The sequence below is a fragment of the Entelurus aequoreus genome, linkage group LG08 (genome assembly GCF_033978785.1).
Source record: "Entelurus aequoreus isolate RoL-2023_Sb linkage group LG08, RoL_Eaeq_v1.1, whole genome shotgun sequence".
Lineage (NCBI taxonomy): Eukaryota > Metazoa > Chordata > Actinopteri > Syngnathiformes > Syngnathidae > Entelurus > Entelurus aequoreus.
In genome coordinates, this window is record NC_084738.1 from 38,064,384 (window position 1) to 38,080,623 (window position 16,240).

General features: G+C 39.7%; 1 protein-coding gene across 10 annotated transcripts in view; it reads left to right on the top strand.

The window, feature by feature from the left end:
- rbfox3a (RNA binding fox-1 homolog 3a) overlaps window positions 1-16,240 on the top strand; it is a 1,185,382-nt gene that overhangs the window by 1,053,137 nt on the left and 116,005 nt on the right. For 8 of the 10 annotated variants that reach the window (XM_062056429.1, XM_062056431.1, XM_062056424.1 and 5 more), the window contains 3 exons: window positions 959-1,051; window positions 2,103-2,163; window positions 8,087-8,140. In XM_062056429.1, the coding sequence (XP_061912413.1) occupies window positions 959-1,051; window positions 2,103-2,163; window positions 8,087-8,140 (208 nt within the window). The remainder of the gene's footprint in view (window positions 1-958; window positions 1,052-2,102; window positions 2,164-8,086; window positions 8,141-16,240) is intronic. The other 2 variants (XM_062056433.1, XM_062056434.1) reach the window with 1 other exon arrangement.

Below are 16,240 nucleotides of genomic sequence, written 5' to 3' on the forward strand. Positions count from 1 at the left end.
TAACGTAACGTAGTCAAAATGATCCGGATCGCCGCCAAAATCATATCAGTTGTTCCTTCAGCAAAATATGTTCATAACTTTTTGAGTTATGTTGCTAACTAACTAACTAATATATGACCTGCAGTCATATATACCTCCTGGTGGAGGTAAAATGTAACCTGACAGTCGCCAGATCCTTGTAGTTCGCTGAGCTCCACACAAGGATCTGGGCTCGAAGGCATTGCAAACTCCTTTGTTTGATTCAAACAACAATGGCGGCATGCAGCGAGGAGTCGTGTGCTGACATTGATTCTGCTATTGCAACTGTTTTGTCGAATCTATTGAATATTAATTATTTAAAAGATTAACAGAAAACGATTTTGAAGGCATTTATTGGTGGCAGGGATGTTTTGGCTCTTCTTCCGGCCTGGTTTGGATTTCCCAGCGTCGCTCTCATCAGCGTCACGGGTTGATTTGGATGTGAGTGGTTGAAGTAGCACGTCATTCAAGATAACAGACAAGTGGATTATCCAATCACATACAATTTTTTTTTTTTACAAGGCCCTGCCTTCTGAAATACATCTCCTATTGAGAAGTCCCAGATCCTTGTGTAGAGCTCAGCAAACTACAAGGATCTAGCGAGAGTCAGGTTAGGTAAAATGCACAAATGGAGAAAAATTATCTCAGCACACTGTCGTAGGCTCAAATATTGTTTATTATCCCCCATTTTCCTTATGCCATGTTGATGTTACGTCATTCTAAAGGATAACAACTGCATATATGTATTTCACTGTACTGTACTCAATCCCTGTGTGTGTCCTGTCCTTTTCCAAACATCCGAGTATTCAGTTCCAAACCTTATTTTAACCTGCAGACTTCTCATTTCTGCTCTGTGTCTTTTTCTTCTCTTCTTTACCTGTTTTATATTATTTCCACCCTTTATCTCTTGCTTTTTAACCCCACTTCCTGGCAACTGCAGGGCTTTGGGTTTGTAACATTTGAAACAACCGCAGATGCCGACCGTGCACGAGAGAAACTAAATGGTACAATCGTAGAAGGACGCAAAATAGAGGTGCCTGGTTTTTTTTTCCTCTCTGTCTTTGCCTTCTGCCTTCCCCTTCTCTCGTCCCTTCTCCTCCCGCCCCTGACGCTGTCTTTCCTTTTTCCTTCTGCCTGAAGTTTCCTGCAATACCTTCCCTCTCTTCCATTCATCTCGTGTCTTCCACCTGCCTGCTGCACCTTGAACGCTGCATGCTGAACCCTGATCTGATCTGTAAGTGTTTGTGACAAAGACAGAGAGAGCGCGACCCAGCGTGGTTTTGAGTGTTTTGCAATGTTTTGACACAAACAATGAATTCTACTTTGCTCATGGCGATCGAGGCATGTTTGTGTGTGCATGCGCACGGAATAACGTGAGTTTGTTTTCTTGAGGCTAAAAGACTAATTAGATACACTCAGTTTTCTGACAACTTCAGACTCGCACTTACAGTTGTAATGTTGAATTATGTTTGCACAACTACCTATTGCTTTTATATTTAAAAATATTAATAATACATCACATTTCTATTACACAACTCTCAGTACTCAAAAAGGTTGACCTGATGTTCCGTCTTCCAAATTTAAGCATTTGTTTACTACTCTTGATACTGTGTTTTTTAAAGAAACACTACCTGGCTGCCAATGGTGGTCTCTGTTTGTGTATTTGTTGGGTGTATTGTGGATGACTGCACTGATGCGGTGGTACAATCGCGGTTAGTACCACATAACCGTTGCACAAAAGTAAATGAATAACTTGTCTATGATGACTGTATAATCCTGATCGCAATGTTTTTTCCACCCAAATCTTACATTAATTTGCAAAATGTGTTCTGAATAACTGATATTTGCAGCTTAACACTTTCTAATCATCTTTTACAATGTTTTGATCATTTAATTTTCCATCAGACTTCTGTGGATGAAATGCATTGTGTGTATTCAAGCATTTAAATCAAACTTTTGACTGATTGCATGTGGCCTGACTTGTTAAAAAACAGGGCATGGAGAATGGTTATGATGGGCTTTCTACTGTTTGGTTCTGTGCATCCTGTTTCTCCTGATGCTAACATCTGACTGCCTGCTGACAGGTTAACAATGCCACAGCAAGAGTAATGACCAACAAAAAGGTGGCGAACCCTTATACAAACGGTAAGATTATGGTTTGTATTTCTTTATTTGTTATACTAATTCTAATCCCTGAGAGAAAACGGTATCTTTTAATTTGCTGTAAGCATATTGTTGGGAATCAGGCATGCACAACCTTGGGTGTGTGTAGTCAGGAAGTTGCTATTTCATTTGTATGTATAACTTGCCCAGATAAGACAGCATACATTTTTCGTTATTTATCAAGTAAACCTACTTTTAGATTTGAATGAAAACACATGCTGCACATGCAGGTCACACAGTACAAAGAGTTGTTTACTTTTGATGAATGTAATATTTGTCATGGAGGATGCATTTGGTTTGAAATGTCATGTGAATGGCAAAAAGCAGGCAGATGTGAGATTGACATCAATGGAAAACTGGAGCTGGAGGAGTTAATAATAAAAGCCAAATAAGTAACTTGTACGCTGTTTTGCTGGGGGTGTAACGATACATGATTTTAAAGTAATTTGGAAAACATAAAGCTGATATACTTTTTCTGTAAAAAAAAGCTTTAATGATTCTTAAAATGAAACAGAAAAAATGCTGCAACCTAATTTTGCATTTAATACAATGCTCTAATGAAAATAATTTCTAAACATTAATATGAAATAACATGTAATAGTTTACTGCCGGAGTTGTTTAACTATTTCCACGGAGAGTCACTTACAGTAAAAAAGAAGGATGCAAGGGGATGCTTTGATACATTTGATGCATTAAAAATGCCAAAACTAATACAATATGCTGTAGATCAATCAGTATATGCCAAGCTATCTGATTAACAGAGCTTTTGTGTTATAGGTGATATAATATGTGTAATTATGACACATAATAATATGTGTCATTATAAATTAGTTAATTGTGGTTTTTTGCAATAATCCAAGGGCCAATAAAAATGGTCCCATTTTATCCCCATGTTTATGTCCGTTTTCGTATTTTACCTCCAAAGGGAGACTTTAACAATCGAACAGGGTCGACACTATCGCGAGCCAAGACTCCGACTAGTCAAGAGCTGGGCTGCATTGTAATTTTTTAGCGAGTAAACACCTTAACAACATAAACACTTCCTACCCCTTAATCAATGTACTGTGTAGGAAATTGGTACACTTGTACTGAAACAAAAGTTCCAATGCGAAAAATAAATACCATACCTTACGAATACATTTACCGTTACACCGCTAATATTGATTAGGCATGTATATAGTTAGGATTTCATTGACACCAATATCATTTTCAATATTCCTTATTAATACCAGTTTTGATAGGTACTTTTATCGGTCCTACTTTATGTATTTTGGTGTACATAAAGATGTATAAAAAAGATGTAAAAAAATATATATCTATATATTTTTTATGACCATTTTATGAGCACAATAGCTTGTACACCACCAACATCATGTAACATCTTACAGCAGGGAAGTATTTTATCACCAGCTGCTTTTTAAGTCTTAAACAAGTCAACTATGCGTGCAGAGCAAGGTGCAATGCAGTTGTTAAGTCATCTTCTTGTAAAGACCAAACAGATCCATCACTTTGTTTCTATTAACTGCAATTAAGCTCAGCTGTATATATGGCAATAATGTGCAGAGCATAGACCTTTTACATTACTCATCATATCAAATGTGTAGTATAAATCAATACACTTAATTAGCATGTTAGATGGGTGTGCATTGAAGCAAGGTGTGTTTTGATGCCACGCGACCACGACACAACGGAGTGACGTCAGACAGCGACCAGAAACCTATCAGTAGATGCTATCTTGCTTCGGAGCAACTTTATGGATTATTATATAGATTTCATTTTTCATTTTTTTGACTTGATTAACATTGACCTGTGGATTACTGGATCGCTAGGGAGGACGGTTGATCATGTGCGGTAGTGGCAGTCATGAGTAAAGAGTGTTCACTTCAAACTGACACTAACTCTTATTAGCGTGCGTAACTATGAGAGACTTTTGAGGAAGAGGAAATATTGTTGTTGAAAACTTATGTGTGGTATTGCTCCCTTATTTGTGATTATTCTCAGCTTATTATCAGATCGTACCAATGTCTTTTGTATCCGTAGCACAACACCTTAAGTGAATGTGACAGTGTGTCCTAATAATAAAGCTGGTCAGCTAGATTAAAAAAAATACAGTTAGCCGTATCATTTGTCCTAGCATCTCCTCCTTGTGGACCGACCAAATTAGGAATCAGTACTCGTTATACATCCTTAGTATTTAGTGTTTATAGACTATTGTTTCAGATACGCCTAAAACGCATACACAACCAAAATGCGTAAATATATTACATTATGTATTTTGATTGACATGACTGCCAGTAAAAATGTTTTTTGTTTTTTTTTATTATTATTAAAGTAAGTCTTTTGTTGCTACTCCACTTGTTTTGGTTGCAGACTCCCTGTTCTTCTTGTCGCCTTCGTGTGGTGGGACTTACATCACTACAAACTATGGCTGGGCGATTATATGATCGTAATCGTTGATCACGATTAATTTGAGTTCAATCACGGTGATCAGCTGTTAGCATATTTCTTCGATCAAACACGGAAATGTTACCACAGTAAGGAAGCAACGATACTCAGTATAATCCTGCACGGAACTATCCGCCTTCGTTGACCGTGATCCCATGTGTGTCTGTGAATGTGTATGTGTTTGTGTAAGTTTGCATGTGTTTATGTCCGTGTATGTGTGTGACCATCTCGTTACACCATCGCGATAGTCAGTCTCGTCACGGCGTGATTAATGTTAAATCAGCTTTGTGCCTCGTCACCCAGCAGAACAAGGGAATCACCTGAGGGAGCACACTCCAGTACTCCTTCGAGGTAATCTAAAAATGGCGGTTACTCTGACGCCAGAGTGGAAGAGAGTCCAGCCCCTTCCGAGAGAACTGGTTCCAGAGCCCTTGATGTGCGTCGAAGTGAGTCCGACTATATCTAGCCAGAACTTCTCCACCTCGCGCACCAGCTCAGGCTCCTTCCCCCACGGCGAGGTGACGTCCCACGTCCTAAGAGCTAGCTTATGTAGCCGAGGATTGGATCGGTGGAGGGAATACTTCAAAGACCTCCTCAATCCCACCTACACAACGAAGCAATGCCTGGGGAATCTATGGTGGGCGCTCCTATTTCTGGGGCTGAGGTTGCCGAGGTAGTTAAAAAGCCGGGTGGCAAGACCCGGGGGTGGAAGAGATCCACCCGGAGTTTCTTAAGGTTCTGGATGCTGTGTGGCTGTCTTGGTTGACAAGACTCTGCAACATTGCGTGGACATTGGGGGCGGTACCTCTGGATTGGCAGACCGGGGTGGTGGTTCCTCTCATAACTTTTATGTTCCGAATTTGTGGCTGCCTGATTAGGTCTCTGCTTTTTGTAGATGATGTAGTCCTGATGGCTTCATCTGGCCAGCTCTCACTGGATCGGTTTGCAGCCGAGTGTGAAGCCACCGGGATGAGAATCAGCACCTCCAAGTCCTAGTCCATGTTTCTTGCCCGTAAAAGGGTGGAGGGCCATCTCCGGGTTGGGAAAGAGATCTTGCCCCAGGTGGAGGAGTTCAAGTACCTCGGAGTCTTGTTCATGAGTGAGGGAAGAGTGGGTCTTGAGATCTGCAGGCGGATCAGTGCGGCGTCTTCAGTAATGCGGACACTGTATCGATCCGTTGTAGTGAAGAAGGAACTGAGCAGGAAGGCAAAGCTCTCAATTTACCGGTCGATCTACATCCCCCTCCTCAACTATGGTCATGAGATCACGGGTACAAGCGGCCGAAATGAGTTTCCTCCGTCGGGTGGCGGGGCTCTCCTTTAGAGATAGGGTGAGAAGCTCTGTCGTTCCAAGTAAAGCCGCTGCTCCTCCATATGGAGAGGAGCCAGATGAGGTAAGAGGCCCCGGGAAAGACCCAGGACACTTTGGGAAGACTGTGTCTCCCGGCAGGTCTGGGAACGCCTCGGGATCCCCCGGGAGGAGCTGGACGAAGTGGCTGGGGAGAGGGAAGTCTGGGCTTCTCTGCTTAGACTGCTGCCGTCGACCCAACCTCAGATAAGCGGAAGAAGATGGTTGAATGAATGGAATTTACCATTTGAAAGTATTGTTAAGTAAATAAAAGTCTTATAGTATTCACTACTTCAATGATACTGAGTTTACTGCAGAATGTTTGTGATGACAAGCAAAAAAACAAAATAACTTTGAGAGGGAAAAAAGTTATCTTTACCCCCACAAAACGTACCGAAAAAGAAGAAAAAGCGTGGCTCTAAAAACAGGTACGGACTGTAGCCTGTACTGTTGCACCTCTTGTAAAATCATATATAGATATGACAGTTGTCAGCTGTTTGCATATATTACTTCAATCAAACATGTCTGTTACAAGATACTGCACTAGTAAACAGTAAGGATGTGGTACTCTGTACAATCCTGCACTGGACAATCCGCTAAAATAAAAAATGGTGATATTAATCGAGATCGAATGATATAAAAAAATAATTGTGATATTTTTATTTTGCCATTTTGCCCAGTCCTACAACAAACAGTTTGGTTTCCGTACTATATTGACTGTTCAGGCTGCATGTTTTGCATCCTTCGCGGTGTGCGTTCATTCTGACGTCGTCGCATTGCGTGATGTCTGACGTAAATTCATTAAAGCATGCGGGGTCCTTCGAATGCAACAGACAACTGCATCCTTCTCTGCCTGCGTTTTAAAATTTGCATCAGCGTGATCCTTCACGCCTTTTCATATAACAACATTATTTGCATGGAACTACAGTCTCAAATATAATTAGAGCTTTTTTTTAATCATCAAACAACATCAAAATGCCTAGATATGTTAATTTGGATGGGTCCTTACAATCTTACATTTCTGTGAAAATACGAAACCTCGGCTTTGGTAATTTTAAGCCTCCTCCGTGCTGTAGGCTCGCTCTTTAAGGAGAGAGATCCTCACAGCAAGGTTGTGCAGAAAGCTTAGCTCAATGTGCAGAGCTTATTTTCAGCCCTTGAAAGTGAAGCCATAAATCTTTTACTTCCAATTGTTTTACTTGGAGAGGTTGACTTGTGTCTTATGAATGTGATTATGGAATAGTTACATTATAGTATAATTTGTCAAAAAAAATATTAAAAAATACTGCATATAACATACACGCTCCTTCGAAAAACCGAACCAAATCAAACATGTGATTTACAAGCTGTAGCCACTCTGATGAGAAGGACTATGGAATAAATGAACAGATTACACTCATGAATGCATTAAAAAAAAGTAATTATTTTATTTGTAGACATCATGAACCTTTTTTTTTTTTAAGGATAGGATAAGATAGACGTGTAGTCATCCCACAATGAGGAAATTACGTTGATGCAACGTTTGCTCTCTGCTCTGTTATGTACGTGATCCTTTGAAACAACCCTAAAAGACATGGGCTTGTAAGTCAAATTGGAAATAAATAGAAAACAGTATCAGTTTTAGGATGATTTGGAAGCAAAGTTATGTAAAATAATAAATGATGTGCTGAATGTGTGCAACTGTGTTGATTTGATTTGTTAATTTTCTATCCAGGTCTAGGGGAGGATAATCTGCCTGACAGCCTCTCTTTCACTTAATATTTACAATTTATAAGAATAATACAGTCTAAAACACAACCACTTAGAGTGTGGGGAATCTGTATTAGACCCCCTGCTGTTTTGTACTGCCTTTACGAAGGCAAATAAATTGTCTGTGTTTTTATTGTAAATGTATTCTAACAAGAAACCCATAAAAATAACATAAAGTTATTTTGATTGAGGGAAATAAGTATTCGAACAAAAAATGTAAAAGGTGCTAACTTTGCAACAGTAGAGGAGAGGAGAGTGTTGGTCAAGTGGCATGGTTGTTAAATTTTGCCATGCATTTAAATAAATACAAGTTTATACTCTCTCTGTCACTGACTTTTTACGTGTGCATATGTATGTGTTGCAGGCTGGAAGCTCAATCCAGTGGTTGGAGCCATGTATGGGCCTGAATTTTATGCAGGTAAGAAAAAGCTCACCAACGGAAGAATCCCACGTTCATTTCAGCCTGGTCTTGACACACAGTATGTAATTTTTTTCCTTGCCCGAATTGCATGTATGATATGTGTGACCATGCATCGGACTAACTGCAATGCTGATTACTGATTTAAATGGAGGCGCATGTGTGGCTGCACAGACATACTTGCGTGAGTGCAGTTGGAAGTAGCAGCTTTGCTTCATTTGGTAGAAGTGCTGAGACTGTTTGCTCACTGTAACTGCTCTCCTTTTTGCTCATTAGTCTCAAATCTGCTCATTCCCAGACAGGTTTACAGCACCCCACTAAATAACTGTTCTGACAGAGAGAGGCCATCCATCTTTTTTATATTCCCCCACCCTCCCTTCTCACTTTTTCTCACTTGCCTACGTCTATCCCTTTATCCACCAACCCAACTAAGCAGCAGAGCGGATGACCTCCTCCCAATATGTGCATTACAAACCTTTTCATGTATTCCGCTAATTCCACTCAGGCAGGGGCATAGCAACAAATCCTGGGCCCCCATACACAAGTCTCCCAAAGAGCCCCCTATCCCACACTGAACCCAATATAGGAGCCCTAACACACACACTTGGTATGTTTACATGCACTAAAAAATATTGTTGCATTGTATTGACACTAGCTTTTTAAAACCTTAAAGTAGGAGTAGAGTGGAAAAACAAGTTTACTTTTTATGCTTAATTGTGTTTCTTTGTGTCCATTAGCATATCTAAATGTCTTTACAATCCGTAAAGTATGTGAAAAAACACAGTTTAAACATAAAAAATGCCACAAATTCAGTCAGCCGTTTTGAATATCCCGCTGCGAATACCTTCGGCTATCTTTGGAGATTGACATCACGGTAGTAATGCTTCTGCACTCTTACAATGTTATCAGATCAGTTGTACTGGAAATATGCAAAAGTTACACAAAGATGTGCTGTTTATCATTCACAATTCGTATGTAAGACAATAACACATATGCTTGGCTTTTTTTAGGCGTTCAAAATCGTAAATAAATAGCCAACAATTGAGTCAACAGATCGGGGGTCCTCTATAGTGTTCATTATACTCTCTATTAAGACATCCGGAAACCGCCAACAGTACTCCATTTACATGTCGTGACCTGAAAATTAACCAAACATGAGTGCTATTGTTATTATAAGCGCTAACGCAGACGGACTATTTTACGACGCATTGATAGCAGTGAGCTAATGGTAGCTTACGCTGCTATTGTTGACACACTGAGCCGATGGCTGCTTCTGCTTGGTCTCAAACTTGCTAAAAGTTAATTCTAGATTCTAATTCATGCATCTCTCACCTGGTAGTAGACAAATGTGGCCATGGACTGACAGGCTGGTAGAGTTTCACATCCCTGGGATGGTGAAAAAGACCCCAAAAGACACTTCCTTCAGGAACTTTTTTTTAACCCTTTGTGAGGATTGCGATTGAATCTTCATCTAATCGGAATTGGGTAAGCGTCCCGTCGGTTGGCATCCCAGCGAGAGTGGAAATATTACAGTAAGTGTTTGTTTTATTATGGTTTATTATGGTTAGTTTGTATGCTAAGCACCTCGCAATTCTGCTGATGCTATAGTGTTTCAATAAATCTGCATCTTTTTAGCATTCGGCTTCTAAAACTTATTGCTCATCCTTTTTGTGTTCGGACTCATAAATGTAAGATTCTGGATCATAATTGTTTCCCAAAGTAATCAAATCAAATCAATTTAAATCAAACTGTATTTATAAAGTGATCTTCATACATAATAGAAATGCAACGCAAAATGCTTTACAAACTTAAAAACAATACCCCACTGACCCAGATCCCCGAGTATCACACACACACACACGCACGTGCGGACACAATACCAAACACAAACACACACGCACACACACACACAAATACACACATATGCAACTATATGAACAAATGATTGCATGGCTGAGTACAGAGGAGACAGGTGAGTAAACACTATCACAGGAGCCATCTGCACCAAGGGTCATCAAACCGCGGGCACCAGGACGCTGACACAAAGTGCCCCTACAAGCACGGCCGATAACCCCTGATGCAGATGGCTCCCTCTGAGGAATGCTGTTAAGTAAAAATAATAAAACTTGTAAAATAGTAAGAACCATGAATAGAGATATAGGATAAATTACAAGAAAGACATATGAAGATTAAAAAAATAAAATAAAAAATGTATATACAATAAATATATAATAAATACATAGAAGTACATACAATCTTGCATAACTAATGAGATAAAAAGTAAAGGACATCATTGTTGGCTCTGATGTCTGCTTGATTAGCATTGTTGTTGATGGGAAGGGACCTGTGGTTTCCATCTCTACGTCACGGATCACATGACTGGCTTTCTCATTTTCTCCCAAAATGGCTCAGCAATCTTCGTGAGATTGATACTATTTTGATCATATCTATTTATTTGCAAACTTTGGGACTTTGGTGTCATAAATCAGATATATATGATAATGACTTCAATATAGAGGCAACTTGTTTTCCACTCTACTGGTACTAATTTGGTTTCTGATTTTTTAAAGATGGGATTAACATATCTGGAACATATCTAGGTAATTATAGCCTATTATTTGTGCACTACTGATCGTCGCGGGCATCAAGCAACTAATGTAAAGTGTCTCTAAACAGGAGTACAGTCTCCAATAACACAAAACAAGATGCTATATTTTTGTTGCTAGTCATTTTTAATAAAGAAAAAGTCACTAAAAGAATTGGGGAAATCTCTAGAAACTTGAATAATTCTCAACAAAGTGCAGCTTTGTTACATTGTACAATAAGCTATACATTACTAATTAACAATGACACCGATTTGTTTTAAATGCATGTATGACATTTGTTTAGACTTTTTAAAGAAAATATATTCATCATCACAGATTATGCAAACTAAATGATGACATCATGTTGACCACGCCCCCACCGCCAAATGTATTATGGCAATCTGGTGGAAACCCTGAACCCCTCCTAAAGCATTTTTGAAAGTTAGGGTTTGTTAGTTTTTTCTTACAAAAAAGTGTCAACAAATTTGATATAAAGTGGCCAGAATAATTTCTCTTTGCATCAGAGTGTAAAGTAGCATTGAGCTGATCCACGTAGATTATCATCAGTAGATAATACAAATCATAGTAATAGTAAATAAATGATAAATGCGTTATACTTGTATAGCGCTTTTCTACCTTCAAGGTACTCAAAGCGCATTGACAGTATTTCCACATTCACCCATTCACACGCTGATGGCGGGAGCTGCCATGCAAGGCGCTAACCAGCACCCATCAGGAGCAAGGGTGAAGTGTCTTACCCAAGGACACAACGGACGTGACTAGGATGGTACAAGGTGGGGATTGAACCCCAGTAACCAGCAACCCTTCGATTGCTGGCACGGCCACTCTACGAACTTCGCCACACCGTAATACAGCTTCAGTATTATGTAAATATTTTTAGTGCATCTTGTGGGGGTTAAGTCTCCCCCTGTCTTTAAAACCTAGTGAGGCTTCTGTTTCTAAATGTAATCAAGGGTCCTTGAACACACCGCAGTTATGTGCAATGAGATGCAAAAGTGAAACTTTTACATGACTTTGTCCAAATAGATTTATTATATTTTTACCTTTCTTCTATCACTGCTCCTTGTTCCAAAATGCTGGTGATGTGTGTCAAAAACAACAAGTATTATATTGGGGACTAGGCAAGGGTTATCTTGTGACCCAAAGTTGGATTTGAGGCTAGGTATTTCAACAGTTCAACAGGTCAGAAGTGCCAAGCTCCTTGGAGTGATGCTGGACTGCACTCTATCCTGGTCAAATCATATCAGTGATATAGTTACAAAGATGGGAAGGGCTGTTGGTATTTCCAGGAAATGTGCTGCTTTTGCTGATCCACCTCTTCTTTGTCAAATTGTTAAGAGTTTAGTCTTGTGTCATATTGGCTATTGTTCTACAGTCTGGGCGTCTGCTGCAAGTGGTGAGATCAGTAAGCTCCAGATTGTCCAGAATAGGGCAGCAAGGCTGGTTCTTGGTTGTTCACTAAGAACCAATGTGAACCAAATGCATGCTTCTCTTTCCTGGCTAACAGTGCAGAACAGGTTGTTGGCTAATACTCTTATATTGTTCAAATCAGTAACCGGTAGTAAAACTCCTGCTTTTCTCATGGCCCAAATAGTTCACAGTAGCACCATACATAATCACAATACCAGGGCATCCAGTGAGGGGCATTTTGTACTCCCTCGTCCCAGGAAGAATGCTTTGCGGAAATCTTTTATTTATAGATCTTTATCGCTCTGGAATAACCTGCCTCGAATTCTCACCAGCATTGAAAGTAAACAGGTTTTTAAAAAGAGAGTAATATTTTATCTGAGTTTTTAAATTAGTTTGCTCGTTGATGATTTATTTGGTTTTATATTGTGTAGTTATATTTATATGGTAATTACTATTCTGTGACTTTAAATTGTTTGCTTGTTTTTTATTGATGCTTTTATTTTTTTCTGTATTATGTAGTTATAATGATATGCTTTTACTTGTAATTGTATTGAATTGTGGACCCCAGGAAGACTAGTGGGTTGTTGAGGCAACCAGCTAATGGGGATCCTTAATAAAAATCAAAAATCAAATCAAATACTTAAGGGTGAGCTTTGATAACGTCATGATGTCCGCTGTCCAGGTGGAGTGAACCATTTAAACTGTTTTAATAGGGTATCTAGTTAGTCTTCAAGGTTCTTAATTCAATTCAAACAACCTTATTATTGAACTTTCATGGCGATGTTTGTTTTATTTTAGCATTTATGACGTCTTATTTGTATAACTTACATATTTAAATGACATCCAAGAAATCAAAAAGATAAAAGCAGAAAAGATGGCATGATCAGGAATTTCGACGTCGACATAAGTGGGCACAGGTTGGACCAGGATTTGATAAGTTGGTCCACATAGACAGGTTGTCGACATACATTAAACTGGTCAATAGTAAAACTGAAACAAGTCTAATGTAGGAATGTTATGTGGCACTTGACTTGGCACTGTTTTACTTGAGACTGAACTTTTTCAGCTCTGGTACAATAGGGGCGGCCTTGAAGTAGGGGCATTTGCTCTCTCGGGGGAGGCGGGTATTAAAAATGATATGGTCTCGAAATGGAGTGTTCTGTGGATTCCTGTATCACACTCATCCACGTATCCAGTCTGGCTTGCTAATTTATAATATGCTAATGTGCAGAGTGGTCTTAAATGTGCCACTAAAGTTTGCCAAGCCTAAATGACACCATATGCTAGCATCCTTCTCTTCCAGGACCGATGCAAAACGCATTGACAAATTTTGACGAGGCAAGACAACATACCAGGAAACGCAATCACGCCTGTTGTCTGTCTGCCCTTCTTGCATACATTTCCTCCACTCATTACTCATACACACCAGACATATTATCAGCCAATATCAGCTAACTGGATTTGTGTTCATATTTACGACCACCAATAAATGACAATTAAAGAAAGAAGACAGGCGGAAGATGAATCCTCCAACAACGTTATGAGCGTGCTCCAAAATTCCTCTCTGCAAATCAAAGTAATCAGCTGACTTCAGCAGAGGCATGATGAACACCATCTATATATACGCCAGTTAAATACCTTTAAATCAACTGAAATACGATCACTTAATAATAAGGGTGTAATCACATTTTTCTGTACGGAAAATTTGTGACATGTCTACTCGGTAAACAAATACAGTGCAGCCCAGCCTTTGGCAAGCGGTAGTCAAGGCGAACAACGCTTGGAAACGCTACGTAACAGGTGTAAAACTCTAGGCCCAGGGGCTACAACATATTTTATTGCCTCGCAAAAGCCTGGAAATATTTTGCATAAATGATACACGTTTATTTTTATATCTTTATATTGACAAAAAGAAAATACATGTACTGCATGCATGTACATGTTAAAGTACCAATGATTGTCACACACACACTCGGTGTGGTGAGATTGTCCTCTGCATTTGACCCATCACCCTCACCCCCTGGGAGTTGAGGGGAGCATTGAGCAGCAGCGGTGGCCGAGCCCGGGAATAATTTTGGGTTATTTAACCACCAATTCCAACCCTTGATGCTGAGTGCCAAGCAGGGAAGTAATGGGTCCCATTTTTATAGTCTTTGGTATGACTCGGCCGGGGTTTGAACTCACGATCTACCGATCTCAGGGCGGACACTCTAACCACAAATACCACTGAACAGGTATTTGTACATGTACACTGTAAAATGACAAATGATTTTACTGGCAGATCAGTTGCTAGAATTTTACTGTTTTTTTTCCATTTACATTAATACTGTAAAAGCAGCAATCTTAGATTTTACAGTAAAATGACAAAGGCAGCTCAGTTGCCAGAAATTTAAATTAAAAAAATTGGAACCATTTTTCCATCCATCCATCCATCCATCCATTTTCTACCGCTTGTCCCTTTTGGGGTTGCGGGGGGTGCTGGAGCTGTCACGCCAAATTTCTTCCCCCCCCCCCCCCCCCCCCCCATTTACTTCCGGGGTCATTTCCTCTTACGTCATTTCCACTTACTTACGTCATTTCCTCTTACGTCATTGACAGCGATCGAAATTAACCCTGAAGTAGTGTTGACCCGTGGAAAACGAATCAAAAATCGTTTAATTTTCCGTCCCGTACGGTAGTCAAATGTGCAATGAGTATTTGTTCCCATATGCATTCCCAAAGTACCACGATGTATGGGAAACATGAGTGCTGACGTAAAAACAACGAATGAAACTAAAAAAATGTAAGTTCACATAAATGTCATTTTGATTTAGTTAACTTACACAGAGAACTAAAACAAACTGAATTTAACAAATAGATGTAGTTTTAATAAAGTTTGATAATGTTGATTGATAATTAATTAACTTATTGTACACTGTTATTCATTTCCGCATATGTCCACGAGTCAAATGTGCAGTCAGGAATATCCTCAAGTTAATTTGTCCGATTAATACTTGTCCGATTAATACAGACGTTTTGTTAACGCTATATTATAAAAAATTTTAAAAAATAAAAAAAAACAAGTATCCTTCCAGCCACGGGCAGTCAAAGCCGAAGTGCTATCGTAAGAGGAAATGACGTAAGAGGAAATGACCCCGGAAGTAAATGGGGGGGGGGGGGATTTTGTAGGGGGAAGAAATTTGGCGTGACAGAGCCTATTTTAGCTGCATTCGGGCAGAAGGCGGGGTACACCCTGGACAAGTCGCCACCTCATCGCAGGGCCAACACAGATAGACAGACAACATTCACACACTAGGGTCAATGTAGTGTTGCCAATCAACCTATCCCCAGGTGCATGTCTTTGGAGGTGGGAGGAAGCCGGAGTACCCGGAGGGAACCCACGCAGTCACGGGGAGAACATGCAAACTCCACACAGAAAGATCCTGAGCCCGGGATTTAACTCAGCACTACTCAGGACCTTCGTATTGTGAGGCGCATGCATCAATCAATCAAACTGTATTTATATAGCCCTTAATCACAAGTGTCTCAAAGGGCTGCACAAGCCACAACGACATCTTCGGCTCATATCCCACATCAGGGCAAGAAAAAACTCAACCCAATGGGAATTACAATGAGAAACCTTGGAGGGAACCGCAGGTTTGGGGACCCCCTCTAGATGACCGGTGCAATGGATGTCGAGTGGATATGGTTAATAATGTGAGACATTTATAATATTACACTGTCAAAACAACAATCATAGATTTTACGGTAAAGCAAAACTGGCAGCCAGAATGCTACTTTAAAATGCAGTGTTACCGTTGATCCATTTACAGTAATACACTGATAAAAATTAAAAATACTTTTCTTACTGATTTTTTTCCCGGTGTACTTTAACAAATTAGTAATCAAATCCACAGGAAATCGTGACAAGTGAATTTGACACCCCTGACCTTGTTTTTGAAATTTGCCCAGTTCGGTGCACGTGGTTGGAATGGACTTCTGTATTTTTCTGATGTAGGATTTTTTATTTTCAGGGCTTCAGCAGACATTTTTCACCGGTTATGTGAATGTATGTGTCTCCCACTAAGCGGGACAATCATTACAT